We start from the raw sequence: 14156 nt of genomic DNA, 5'->3' as shown, positions 1-14156 counted from the left end.
ACTATGTAATTTTTTTTTTTTTTTTTTGATAAGTACAACCACTATGTAACTTTCCTCCCACTCAAAAAATAAATCAAATAACAAAACCTCTTTTACCACAAACAAAATTACCTTCTCTTCTAAACCAATAACCTCAGAAGCCAACAACTTGGCGCGTTCATCAGCTGCATTGCATTCTAGGAGTACATTTGAGTATTCAATTTTCAAAGACTCAAGTTCCACCTGTCAACATCGAATACAACCCAAACAATCAAAAAATGAGGAAAGAATACCGTTTAGATAAGCACATAAATAAAGAACATATTGATTATACTTGGTACACTACAATCTATGCAAGCATCTTTTAAGGATAGGGAAAAATCAAAGAGCCATTTTAATCTTGTATTAAGTGAGTAATAAGAACACCCTTGAACCAAATCTCCATCCATAGCAACAATATATCTCTCCTAAAAATTCCACAAAATCTTATCTGATGGATCACTGAGGCAATGAAAGAGTGACTGGGGTAGGATCTATGAAGTAAGGAAGAGCTCCTATAAAGTTGTGTCATGTGTTTAGTTATTGACAAACACCTATAAAATTAAATAGAAAATAAGATTCATAATGCCAGCCCATTTTTATGATATAAAATTTTAACCAATCAAGAAAACTTAAAATGACCATAAATGAATAAGGCTGTATAGGTTGTCAAGATAACTCAACCAGCCTTGACTCTAATATTTGAGGTTAACTACATGAATCCATCTTTCACAATCAGTTCTTTGTAAAGCCATATTCTTGGTCAAATTCATAGCAATCATGTTCTTTCACACAACCACAACCTGAATTGCTTCTGGCCTTCACATTGCTCTTATAGCACAATATATTCCGATCAAATCACTCCTACATAAGGTGCCTTAGTTTGTCTATACAGCACAAAGCAAAACTATCTAAAACGAATTTATACGGTCTTATCCAATTTCAATATGTATTTTATTTAGTTGTCCACCATTTTGTACCATATAGTGTAGCTAGCTATAGCTATCTTATAAAACTTCTTCCTTTTTTGGTTTTTTTTATTATTTTTATTTTTTTATTTTTTTTTGATAAGTATTATTATTATTATTATATAACTTGACAGAAATCCTATTACAAAAGTTACGTTATGGATCACTTATACATTTCATCCATCCTACTCTAATTCGTGGGCAATGTACATGTTAATCTCAACTTCTTCGTGAAAAACAAATCCATGACATCAAAAGCAGTCCATCTTAGGTAAATTTTGCCTATCAGGTTTCACTCAATCTCAATCCTGTTTCCAGTTCTACTAAATTTACACTCTATATACTGTCTTAATCTACTTGATCTAAAAACCCTTAAATTCTCTAATATCATTTTCTATTTCTAACTTTATAACAGTACTTAATATAGGACAGTATACTAGAGTAGGGAAAAGTGGTAGGCAATGAAAAAATCCAAACAAGTCGTACCCATATCAGATACCAATACTCCTAGATACTAGCACAAGTGCTTAATACTTCCTAAAGGTATGCAAATTTTGAAAATCTTTATTTTAATTCAAACACATATCAAATGCTTATCAGACACCTGCGCTTGCCAGGAAGGATGAAAAAAAAGAGAAGAAGAAGAATAGAGGAAGAGGGATAAAAGAGGCATTCCCAGGGAAGGGAGAGCGCCCATCCCTCCTTTTGTTCGGTTGAGTGGAAAGAAGGGTATGGTATTATTATTATTTTACTGCTATACATTTGATATATAAATTAAAAAACACTCAAACAAGGGTGATAATGTATTTTCAATTTTATCTAACAAATATCTTTTCTCTATATTTCTTCCCTCCTAGCAAACGAAGTCTTAAGGACAATTATGTTTTATCTTGGATATTGAGACACGGCATTTCTAGTATGAAAAGAGTATGATTGGAGTCAAAATCCTACACACTTGAGAAGACAACAGAAAAAAGTAAAAACACATTTATCTCTCTCATTAAAAAAGAACATGTGTACAAAAGAAGGGGCCGGGCGCGCCCCGGGGGGGGGGGGGGGGGGGGGGGTATTTTATGGAATCTGAAGGGGAGGGTGTTCTTTCTGAATCTCAACACAGTAGGAGAGCAGCTTGTCAGGCAGAATGGGTGGAGATTGCAGTTTTGGAGGAAATTTCGTGGCGTCAGAAATCTCGGGCCTTGTGGCTCAAAGAAGGAGACCGGAACACCAAGTTTTTCCGTAGAACTGCTAATGCTCATAGGAGGAATAATCACATTGGGCGGATGTGTGAGGATGGTGCGGTCTTAACTACAGAGGAGGAGGTGTGTAGCGGTATTGTCTCCTTCTACCAAAGGCTTTATTCTGAGCCTCTTCGATGGAGGCCACATCTTGATGGGCTTCACTTTGATTCTATTTCTACCGTGGAAAGAAATGGGCTGGAGAGTCCTTTTTCGGAGGAGGAGGTGCTGAAGGCTCTAAAGAGTTGTAATGGTGATAAGGCTCCAGACCCTGATGGATTTACTATGAGATTTCTGTTGGAGAGCTGGGAGGTGGTCCGGTATAAGGTTATGGGCACTTTTCATGAGTTTCATTCCACGGGGCGTTTTGAGAAATCACTGAACACATCTTTTATTGCCCTTATTCCTAAGAAGGGTGGTGCTTCTAACATTAAGGATTTTCAACCTATCAGTTTGATTGGGTGCATTTACAAGCTCATCGCAAAAGTCCTTACGTTTAGATTGAGGGAAGTTCTAGATGGAGTTATCTCTGAGTCTCAGAATGCTTTCATTGGGGGTAGACAAATATTGGATTCCACTCTTATTGCCAGTGAATGTGTGGATGCTAGACTTTGTAGTGGGGCTCCTGGTGTCCTTTGCAAGCTGGATATCGAGAAAGCCTATGATCACGTCTACTGGAATATCTTGTTCTATCTGTTGGAGAGGATGGGCTTTGGTGAGAGATGGAGGAAATGGATTGCTTCATGTGTTTCCACTGTCTTTTTGGTGTTGGTGAATGAGTATCCTACGGGGTTTTTCGGCAGTTCTCGTGGTCTGAGACAAGGGGACCCTCTCTCCCCGTTCCTTTTTATTATTGTTATGGAGGCCCTTAGTAGGTTGATGAAAAGGGCGGTGGACTTGGGTTTTATCAGGGGTTTCAAGATCGGCCCCGACTTAATTCAGCAGATGGAGATTTCCCATTTGCTCTTTGCGGATGACACCATTGTTTTTTACAAGGCAGAGGTGTCCCAGTTGAGGTATCTGAGATGTGTTTTGGTTTGCTTTCAGGCTGTTTCTGGTTTGAAAGTCAACGTGGATAAGAGTGTGCTTGTTCCTATGGGGGAGGTTCAGGAGGTGGACACTTTGGCTGCTGCTTTAGGGTGTGGGACACAACATTTCCCTATCTCGTACTTGGGTCTGCCGCTGGGGACTCAGCCAGGAGGGTGGGAAGTTGGGACCCGGTGATTGAGCGAGTCGAGAGAAGATTAGCTGGTTGGAAAAAGCATTATCTCTCCAAGGGTGGTAAAGTTAAGTTAGTTAAAAGTATCTTGTCAAGCCTCCCAACGTATTTTCTTTCGTTGTTTCGGATCCCAGCCTCTGTTGTTGGATGTTTGGAGATACTTCAACGAAACTTACTTTGGGGGGGTCGTGGAGAGGAGTTTTAAGTATAATCTTGTCAGATGGGAGCAAGTTTGCAGGCCTTATCAACTGGGCGGGCTTGGGATTAGGAGATTGGCCCCTTCAACAGTGCTCTCCTTGGCAAGTGGCTTTGGAGGTTCAGCAGTGAAAGGCATAAATTATGAAGAAGGGTTATTTCATGTCGCTTTGGGGAGGAGAGAGGGGGGGGGTGGTCAGCTAGGCCAGTCAGGTTTGCTAGTGGAGTGGGGGTGTGGAGGGCCATTGGAAAGGAATGGGACGAGTTTTCCAAACATATTAGATTCAGAGTTCGGGATGGAAGGTTTGTTCGATTTTGGGAGGACTCCTGGTGCGAGGATAGGCCTTTGGCTCTTTTGTTCCCAAAGTCGTACGGGATTGCTGTTGACAAACATGCTTTGGTTGCTAACTGTTATCGCCTTGATAGCGGGAGGCTATCTTAGGATGTGCGATTCCGGCAATCTTTTCAGGATTGGGAGTTAGTGACGTTACTAGCTTGTTGGCTCACCTGTACAGACAGGAGGTGGAAGGCACTGGTGCAGATTCCCTGATTTGGGTGCCTTCTACTCAGGGGATGTTTTAGGTCCGGTCTTTTTTTGTGTCTCTCTCTAGTTTTCATGGCTCTACCTTCCCGTGGAAAACGGTGTGGTTGTCCAAGGCGCCTCTCAGGGTGGCTTTGTTTGTGTGGACTGCAGTTTGGAGTAAGATTTTGACTTTGGACAACTTGAGAAAGCGAAGACATATTATTGTTAATCAGTGCTGTCTTTGTAAGTTGAATGGGGAGTCAGTGGATCACTTGCTGCTGCATTATCCTGTGGCTCATGACTGTTGGAGTCTCATTTTTGGTTTGTTTGGTATTCATTGGGTCATGCCTCGGACTTCTCAAGAATTACTGGATATTTGGAGGGGGCAATGGGTGGGGGCTCAGGCGAGAGTCTTTTGGAGGGTGACCCCTTTCTGCGTTTGGTGGAGCATTTGGAAAGAGCAGAATAGAAAATCTTTTGACGAGAAGGAGTCCTCAATTGGGGTGTTGAAATTTTCTATTATTTGTACTTTTTTTTGTTGGGGTTGGGGGAGAGACTATTCTTCTATTGAGGATATTGTGGACCTTTTGGGCTCTTTGAGATCATAGGTTCCATTTTGGTTTTTTGTATAGCTTGGGACACGTTCCCGTTTTGAACGCTTTCTAATACACTTTACTTGTCAAAAAAAAAAAAAAAAAAAACATTGTCAGAGAAAAACAAGAAGAAAGGATTTGATAGCCCAATTGGATCCACAAAGATGAAATAGGTTGAAGCTTGTTATGATTTACAATGACTTTTTTTGTAAATATTACAATACAAGTAATGGGCTTGCAATATACAAGTTCCTTAAATTTTTTCGAGCTTTGTAACATCCAATGCCCCATCACATATGCTAATTCCATCACTTGTTATCCTAAGGCACGCATCACCAGAGTTCGTATCACAACTCACCCCTAAAAGCATATTTGATCATGATAAGATGTTCCTATCAGCCAAACCTATCTTCAACTCCATCAGCAACTAGTACCATAGAGAAGCGGTCATTAGCTACAGTCTTGACCAATTTGAATGATCATTGGATCATTTAGATGCAGTTGAAATAATTTTGGTTGTCCATCTCGTCTCAATCTATATCCCCCAGCCCGACCTCAAGGCATGCATTTCCTAGATTATTCAGTATTGTTGTTGATAAACACGCCTACATAGTTTACTGTTATCGGCTTGATAGCAGCGGGATTATATGGGATGTGCATTTTCGGCGCTCTTTTCAGGATTGGGAGATGGACGAGGTATGTGTCTTTCTGGATCTTCTGTATCAACAGGAGGGCGTTAGCAGAGGTAATGATGTTTTAATTTGGGCTCCCTCTTCCCACGGTCGTTTCGAAGTTAGATCATTGTTCTTATGTTTGTCAAATTTTGTTAATCGAGATTTCCCGTGTAAAACTATTTGGCGGTCTATGGCTCCAACTATGGTGGCTTTCTTTGTTTGGACTGCTGTGTGGGGAAAGATTCTGACAATTAATAATTTGAGAAAAAGGGGCAATTGTTTTGTTAATCGTTGTTGTCTATGCAAGGATGATGAGGAGTCCGTTAATCACCTCCTTTTGCATTGCCCTGTGGCGATCGATTGTTGGAATCTTATTGTTGGGTTGTTTGGCATGTGTTGTGTTCTGCGACGATCTACTAAGGAATTGATTCATGTCCGGAGAGGTTGTCGAGTGAGAAGAGACGTTTGCGATTTCTGGAGAATCATTGTGTATAGTGGTGCATTTGGAAGGAGAGAATTAGCAGAATGTTCGAAGGAAAAGAGTCGCCCACGGAAATGGTCAAACTTTACATTCTTCATTCTCTTTTCAATTATGTGAAGAGGAGCTTTTGCTCTTCTTCAGATGATTTAACTATTTTCTTGCATTCTTTGGGGCCTTAGTCCTAGTTCCACTTTTGTAATTGGGACGCGTTCCCCTCTTGAACGCCTTTTTTAATGTTATTTTTACTTATCAAAAAATAAAGCTAAGCACATTGCTAAAAATTATTTGTCAATGAACCGCACAAGGAAATCAAAGCGGCAAGGAACCAATGAATAACAGATAATATAATATAGTTCCCAACTGGTTCCTACATTTTTTTTGGATAATTATCTGGTTCCTACTTCCTATATCAATATAGCTGTCACCTAAATTCACAATTTTGGAAGTCTGGTATAGCTGGAGTCTAGACATGATGCATCAATAGAAGGCATTTATATTACTGCTTTCTAGTGTTAACCCTTAAAAAATAGTATCCCCCTTCAAGTGTTCCAGTGTTCCTTAAGAAAGGTGTAAGGTTGGGGGAATTGTTTTTGCTGGATATCTGTAACTCTGTTATCTCTTTTCTTTTCTGACCTGCTTCATTCTTCCCCGTTGTATTCTTGAATTTTCTTCTATGTCAGTTATTGTCTCTTATCCCATATAAAAATTAAAATAAATGAAACTTCTAAAATTACATGGGCCCACAGTTATTACAACAGCCACCTATAAGAAGCACTAACACTTCTACGAGGTGCCATGTCCGTGTCCGACATTGTGTCGGACACCAACACTCCATGGAAGACACGTGTCCGACACTTCATTGCCGTGTCCATTATTTTAAAATAAATTTCATTATTTTGGACACTTGGCTTTCCATCTCGGACACTTGATCGACACTCGACCAACACATCCTACACTCTTCGACTTATATAAAACAAACACACAACAATCCTCAAAACAACATTATGAACATACATAAAAGTGTTCAACCTCTAAGGAACAAAATGCAACTATAATGACAAGATAGGATAATAGTATCATATTTAATAGGGTGAACTGCATTAAACCCCCCTTTTCTATTTATGCTTTGCACTAAACCCCCTTTTTCTATTTTTTTGTCATAAAACCCCTCTCAACTATCCGAGGCGAGTGACTTAACAGATGAACGTTAGTTGAAAGGGAGCTGTTTAAACGTTGAGTTTTCTCATATATTTTTGAGACTTAAATGTCCCTCTACTTATTTTATACATACCCCACATATATATCTACTCTATTATCACTCTTAGTAACATATCCTCCCCCATTGCAACAGCACATACTCTTCTTCTTGCTCAACTTATTTTGTTTACCCATGATATATATAAATTATATATACCATTATAATATTATATATAATATACACCATTAAATATCATTTACACTATATTTGCATTTCCAACCAATTAACCTTTCACACTCCATTGAATTTGGATCTTTCCTAGAAATTTATCTGTTTTTTTTTTTTTTTTTTCAGAATTATAATGCGCATTCATTTCTTTAGTTTTTATTGATTTTCATTTTATACAGATTTTTTAAATGGAGTAGTCTTCTACCACTATAGGAAATAATAATGCCTAAATGTTTTTCCTTCTTTTTTTCTATGCCTACATGTTTCCTTTTTTCTTTTTTATTTCAAAATAGTTTTTCCTATAAGAAATCTATTCCTTCCACATAACTAATGTGAACTCAACAAGCATCATAACATTATTTTGGAACTGTTTAGCCCATAATTTTAGAGATAAGACATTTGTTTTTTAATCAAATAAAAGACTGCTTTCAATACATATTTTTTATCTCCTCAACAGTCTAAAAAACTGTTCAACTGTTAAAATATTAAGAATAAACAATAGAAGTGTTAATTTCAATGAACGACGTCGATTAGGTTATTTAACAAAACTATATAAATATATTCAAGACGCATTCATAAAGCTGATTAATGGCTATTTTAGTCATTTCTATTTCAGTTTCCTTTCAACTAATGTCGGTTTGCTAAGTCACTCTCCCCTCAGATAGTCGAGGGGGTTTTTTGGCAAAAAAATAGAAAATGGGTGTTTAGTGCAAAACGCAAATAGAAAAGGGGGTTTAATGCCTTTCACCCTATATAATATAACATTTTCCTTTTTATATTCAATAGCATCACTAACTTGTGTAACTTTAGTATAGAGTTTATAAATTAACTAAACTTCTATGATTGTCTTGTTCAATGGATATATAAATAAAAATTTATATTTATATTAGCCGTGTCCATGCTATTATGTCCGTGTCCTACTTTTTTAGAATTTGACGTGTCAGCATATCCGTGTTGTATTGTGTCCGTGACCATGTCCTGTGTCCATATTACCTATGATGCATATATGGACCAGCATACAGCCAACATAACTCTACAAAATTCTATTACAAAAATTCAAATAAAATAGCCAATATTGGCAGTAAGTTAGCCTGTGATTGATACTAACCAGTTGGACCTTAATTTCCTCCTGTAACTTTTCCATGTCAGATTTTAGCAGGTTGACAACACTGCCCTGGAAGAAGGAAAAAAAAAAAAAATGAATCAACTAACTACCATATCATAAAAAGAAATCAAAGGACTGTTAGAAAATTTAAGAAAATCAGCTGCTAGGAATATTCATAACAGGCATCTACATACATATATTCATAATGTAGGTAAGCAAAAAGAAACATAGAAATGTGTAATCATATGAAATTCCATCTTGGAGAATAACAGTTTGACAGGCTCTTAGATATTATCCACAGCTATAATAGAAGGAAACTGACCTGTTGATTATAACTATCTGTTAGTGTTGAATTTTCAGCAGCTAAAGATTCCGCCAAAGTTCGGGAAGCCTCAAGAGCTCGCTGCAAAGAGAACTTTTCTTGCGTCAAATCTTCAATATGCTGCACAGGAAAGAACACAAATATAATAAATATGAAGCCTGAAAGAGAATAATCCAAAAACTTATAAAGAAAGAGAATACATCCAAAACCCAACCTTAGAAAGTGAGACTTCTGCAATAATATATAAACATAAATATATTTGTAAAAATAACATGAACGGGTAGAAAAGAGTCAATTCTTTCATATCAGAAAACATAGCATGTTTCAAGGTACTAGAAGGTCCTTAAGTATTCTTTTATTTTTCAGTCTCCATTATGCCCATCCTTAATGAAGATCCAAAATGTCCATATGAATTGCTGATATAATGAAAGTCCTATTTAATTGCTTTTAGCACAATAAGATGACACGTATCCCAAAATCAAATTATTGCTTCAGACTCAAAATAAAAAAAGGATACCATATGAGAAGAACGCCTATGCATCACAGGTTTTCCTTCATGGAATTCGGTTACATTATTCCAAAATATGAGGGTGGAATTCGAAACAAGGAAATAGCGTCTGTGCTGGCAAAGGCAAGGTTGTGTACATCTCACCTTCCAAAATAAGTCCCCACAACGGCAGGAGACTCGTGCACTGGGCTAGCCCCTAGTTCGGTTACATTATTACTGTTTTTTATTTTATTTTTGACAAAGCAGGAAAGCAACCATTGAGGTCATAATTTTTCAAACAAGTGCGTCACCCAGGTAACCCAATGTTGTTTCCTAGAATAACCTTTGTTATGGCCCATTGGTACAACATAATTACCTTTAGAAGAAATTTTACTTCCAAAGGCCAAATCTAATAATACATACTACATAGAAAGAGTTAATATGAGTGCATAATGAATATTGCAGCAATTATATAAATGTATATAACCTGTTCCAATGCAGCAAAGTCTTCATCCTGTTTTTGCGAATAAAAATCATTTTTCCACTCCACACTGTTTCCATTGACACTATGCCTGTAAAGGTCATCCACATTACCAGCAGAAGTCGAAGATTTCATGGAATGCTCAACATCTACATTTTGAGTCCTCAACTTTGAGAAAGATTCCATTCTTTCAGTTTTGGTAAATGACTGATCCGAAGCAGATGGTACTCTTGGTATGCTGATAGAATCAAGGAAAGACGGACGAGTTCTCCTAGTGTTAGTATCAGCTGTGGATGGATATAGTGGTACATGATTAGATGAACTTCTGACATCAAAACTGAAACCAGTAGATCGAGATTCAGATGGCCATAGAGGTGTATCGTTCACAATGGGCAAACCACCAATAGAGCTACTAGGCTTTCTTTCCCCCGTATCAGAAATCATAGTATTATTAGACTTCAAAACATTCTGCATGTTTTGTCCAACTTCATAGGAAGACTCTGATATACGTTGTAGGATGAATACAGAACATCATAAGAACATGACACATTGTAGTTAGTTTTGCTCCCAATATATGTATGCACACACAGAGAAAGTGAAAAGGAGAATATTATACACATTTTTCTAGGAAAAACAAAAGGAAAAACAAAACGAAGAGTACCAGAATTTGTAACTGGACTATCATTATCTTTTGATTGGACTTCCTTCAACCCATGGTGACTAGATTGACTGGAATTGCTATCAATATCTTGAATGGCTAGTGGCCGAAGCGCAATAGATTGATCGGTAGCAACCTCATATGCAAGTCTTCCTGAGGCTCCACTAAAAATGTTGTAGTCACCATTCTTCTCATTTGTCTGATGGCTATAATTAGCATTCGGTGGTCCAGCAGACTCCAGTGCATTATACCTGTTAAGTTCTTGATCCTTTGTCTTTTTCTGCACTGTTTCAGCATAAAATGAATTATGATAGTTGGTTAACAGGGGAAATTAGTGTGTGTGTTATAAGAAGTACCTAGCTCATTGTCCTGGACAATCTCAATTCTATTGTTGTCATTGTTGATAACTATACCAGACAGATCAATAACAGCTCCACCAACTTCATCAGATGTACCAGCCCCACTTGAGTCCGCAGCCACACGTTCAATTTCTAAAGGTTGCTTCTCATGCAGACCAATTTCTGCAGTATTAAGTTGACCTGTGGATGCAGCCTTTTTGGCAAGGTCATCTGCTTTCTTCTTCTTTCGGAACTCCTCTAGCTGCAAGACAAAAGAAAAGCAAATCTCATTGAATTTGATAGTTGCTATTTGTCCAGGGATAGGGGGGGAAAGATAAACTTGCATGAAGAAAGATTTCACCAAAAATATTGTGAAGGAGGAAAACCTTGTACTACAAAATTTAATTCATCTATTGAAGTACCTTGAGTATATGCAAATCAGCTACAAGTACAATAAGGAATCATTGGCTCTAGCTCTTTTTTAGATTAATGTACTATTGCATTTAATGCACCATTATACCTAATCAATTACCTATACTAACCCAACATGAATTCATTCCAGTAATTAAGGCCTGTAAATGAACCATTAAATGAATGCATTCCAGTAATTAAGGGTAAAGGATACAATTCTTCTCACCTAAAGCCTCAAAAATAAGCAAATGGGCACAAAACATTCCTCAAAAGCAAAACAATAGAAGTTACGGAAAATTTTATTCTATAAGCCATCAAATTATACTCCTCAGAGGCACTCAAGACAACTTGTTTACTTTCTCGATAAGTCCACAAACATAGCCAAAATAAACCCATAGACCCTTGGACATTTGTTCCTATCTTCTTAAAAGTAATCTATTGAACTTCATCCTATTCACAGGTTCAACAAATTAGAAGAATCCTAGCACTTCTTTCTATATAGGTCATAAAATCCCCAAGAAAAGGGATGGTGGGAAAGAAAATTGTCAACATCTCTTCTAAAATGAAGCGTTGATCCTTCATGTCGTACAAAAAGGATATAAGTGTTCAAACTACAAGCTTCTGCATGAGGATATGAAGGAAAATGGATTTTGTCACCATTCCCTAAGAGTAGATATTGTTTATGAAAATAAAAGAACTAGAACAATACAAACATTAAATAACCATTTTTTAAATTTAGGATCAATAATACAAAAAGAGATAGATGATGATATAATTAGTATAATTGGATCAAGTTGGACAAAATGGAGAAATGATAGTTGTGTTTTATGCAATAAAAGAACATCAAACAAGCAAAAAAGAAAATTCTATAGGAGAGCAATTTTTTTTTTTTTTTTTGATAAGTAACCATAGGAGAGCTATTAGGCCAACTATTTAATAAAAAGTGGAGTATTTGAATTTGAAAAAAGAAACAAGGACAACACGTTCATATAACTAAAATGAAATGTTAAAAAAGAAGAAGAAGAAGTAGATTTCAATGGTGTGGACATATACAACAAAGACCTATAGATGGGCTAGTACAAACTAAGACAAGGAAGATTACTTGTATAGAAGGTAAGAAACAGAGAGGCCGAGTAAAACTAACATGAAATGAAGCGATTAGAAATTGTTTTGAAAAGTTAAATATAATAGGAGAAATAATTGTAATAAAAAAAATAGACAAAAAGAATTTATGTAGCCGATCCAATTCATACGAGATTAAGGCAATGGTGATGACGATGCGTTGATGACGACAACCCAGAGAACAATCGCTTGATGTATAAGACAAATTGTAACAAAAAAAATCCCTTGAGATCCAACCTCATCTATTAAAATTAAAAAGAAGACTTCATGCAGAATGGCTTTTGATGAATGAAGTGTTTCCTATTGCAAGTCTTTCACTCAATCTTCATTCACATGACCACCTCTTTAGCAATGAAAGACACCACACAAAATTCATCCAATATGGGATATTGTCACCTCTACAAAGGATTAGCCTACATTATGTAACTTAAGTTATTTGCCTTCATTTAAAAAATCTATAGCACCTAAAGATACTTGTAAAAGTAATATGGCATGCTAATAACATAGTGTGAGATGCATTCAGTTCAGGGTCCTAGATCCTGATTTGCATGCCACAAACTGAAAATAAATGAAACTGAAGATCCTTAAGATGAAAATGAAAACCATTTTAAATGGCTCATTCAGTAAAATGATGCGAAACTAGGCGCAGTCTGTCCTCCAAACAAGGAATGCGGAAGTTGTATTTAGACTGTAATAGAGATCTCCTAGACTCAGCATGTCTTCCTTGTACATTCTTGAGTTCATTTGTCCAGCCTTGAAATGTTAAGTTCTGTGTTCTAACTTCTGAGCACCACATGCAACCTTCTTATGAAATATGGTGTTTACAAAATGATCTCAACAGTGAAAGTAACAAAAAAATAAAAAAAAATTATAGAACTAGCAACAACTACATACACCCAACCAACAACATTATTCCTTGTTCAAAAATTAACGATCTGTGTGTTTATACGTTTGTATATCAACAAATTAAGCTGACAGGTTAACGAATACTTCTTCCAATTCGCTGACCCCACAGGATTAGCCTTGCATACATTTAACAGATTTACCCATTTTGTCACCAAATTATTGAAGAACTGACATGATAAATAAATTAGTATCATTCTAATAAACAATCCCATTTGAATAATTAAGTGAAACCAACCAGATTTCGAAAGAAAAAAAAAAAACATACCCGTCGTTTTCCAGCTTCCAAATGCACTTTGTTCCGCGACGCATTAGCCTGCGGCAACACCTGAGCCGACGCCATTCAAACCCCGGCAATCCCAACCTCAAACCTCCACCAATTCTTTCACAATTTTCACAAATTCCACAAAAGTTAACCCTAAACATTCAAAATTCGACCAAAACAAAAACCTAGATATTACAGTACAATTCAGATCAAGAGATATACAAAATAAAATGATAATACATGAGGTTATATGATTAAATATCAATCAAATGTCGTGTAGCAGCCAAAATGTTTAAAATTCCGGCAATTGCAGAGAAATTATGGAGACGAAACCCTAATCTGCAAAAAGATAAGGTCCGATCTAATCGGAGAGGAGAGTTCAGTGAGGTTTGCTTGTTCGAGCAGATCTCCTACCTCCTACCCTCTCTCTCCCCTGTGATTTTCGTTGCTGTTACGACTCACGCTTATGTAATATCGGTGCTACAAATACAAATGATTTCGGCTCGAGGAATTTCGGGTCGGGTTTAAATGATACAAGTATAGCTGGTTGGGTCGGGTCGGGTCAAAATATGTTGAAACTAGTAATAAAAAAATGAAGATTATGGTGTTAAACCCCACACCACCCCCCCCGGGCGCGGCGGTCTCAACACTTAATTTGGGACGGAGGTAATGCGAGTTTATAAGACTCGGATAGGATCTATCATATGAATTCATTCATAAATATAAGCATAT

General features: G+C 37.0%; 1 protein-coding gene across 2 annotated transcripts in view; it reads right to left on the bottom strand.

Moving 5' to 3' along the window:
• The window catches only part of LOC132274917 (protein BLISTER), a 28264-nt gene extending 14390 nt beyond the window's left edge, over positions 1 to 13874 (bottom strand). For both annotated transcript variants that reach the window (XM_059776283.1, XM_059776282.1), the window contains exons 1-7: positions 13428 to 13874; positions 10742 to 10985; positions 10389 to 10670; positions 9734 to 10227; positions 8760 to 8879; positions 8441 to 8506; positions 112 to 222 (exon numbers count right to left, since the gene is read on the bottom strand). In XM_059776283.1, the coding sequence (XP_059632266.1) occupies positions 112 to 222; positions 8441 to 8506; positions 8760 to 8879; positions 9734 to 10227; positions 10389 to 10670; positions 10742 to 10985; positions 13428 to 13502 (1392 nt within the window). In that variant the 5' untranslated portion in view covers positions 13503 to 13874. The remainder of the gene's footprint in view (positions 1 to 111; positions 223 to 8440; positions 8507 to 8759; positions 8880 to 9733; positions 10228 to 10388; positions 10671 to 10741; positions 10986 to 13427) is intronic.
• Positions 13875 to 14156: the final 282 nt, after the last annotated feature.

The sequence above is a fragment of the Cornus florida genome, unplaced genomic scaffold (genome assembly GCF_030987335.1).
Source record: "Cornus florida cultivar Cherokee Brave unplaced genomic scaffold, ASM3098733v1 CherokeeBrave_3.0.0_Hap2_Chr09, whole genome shotgun sequence".
Lineage (NCBI taxonomy): Eukaryota > Viridiplantae > Streptophyta > Magnoliopsida > Cornales > Cornaceae > Cornus > Cornus florida.
This window is presented reverse-complemented; position numbering and strand designations above follow the sequence as displayed.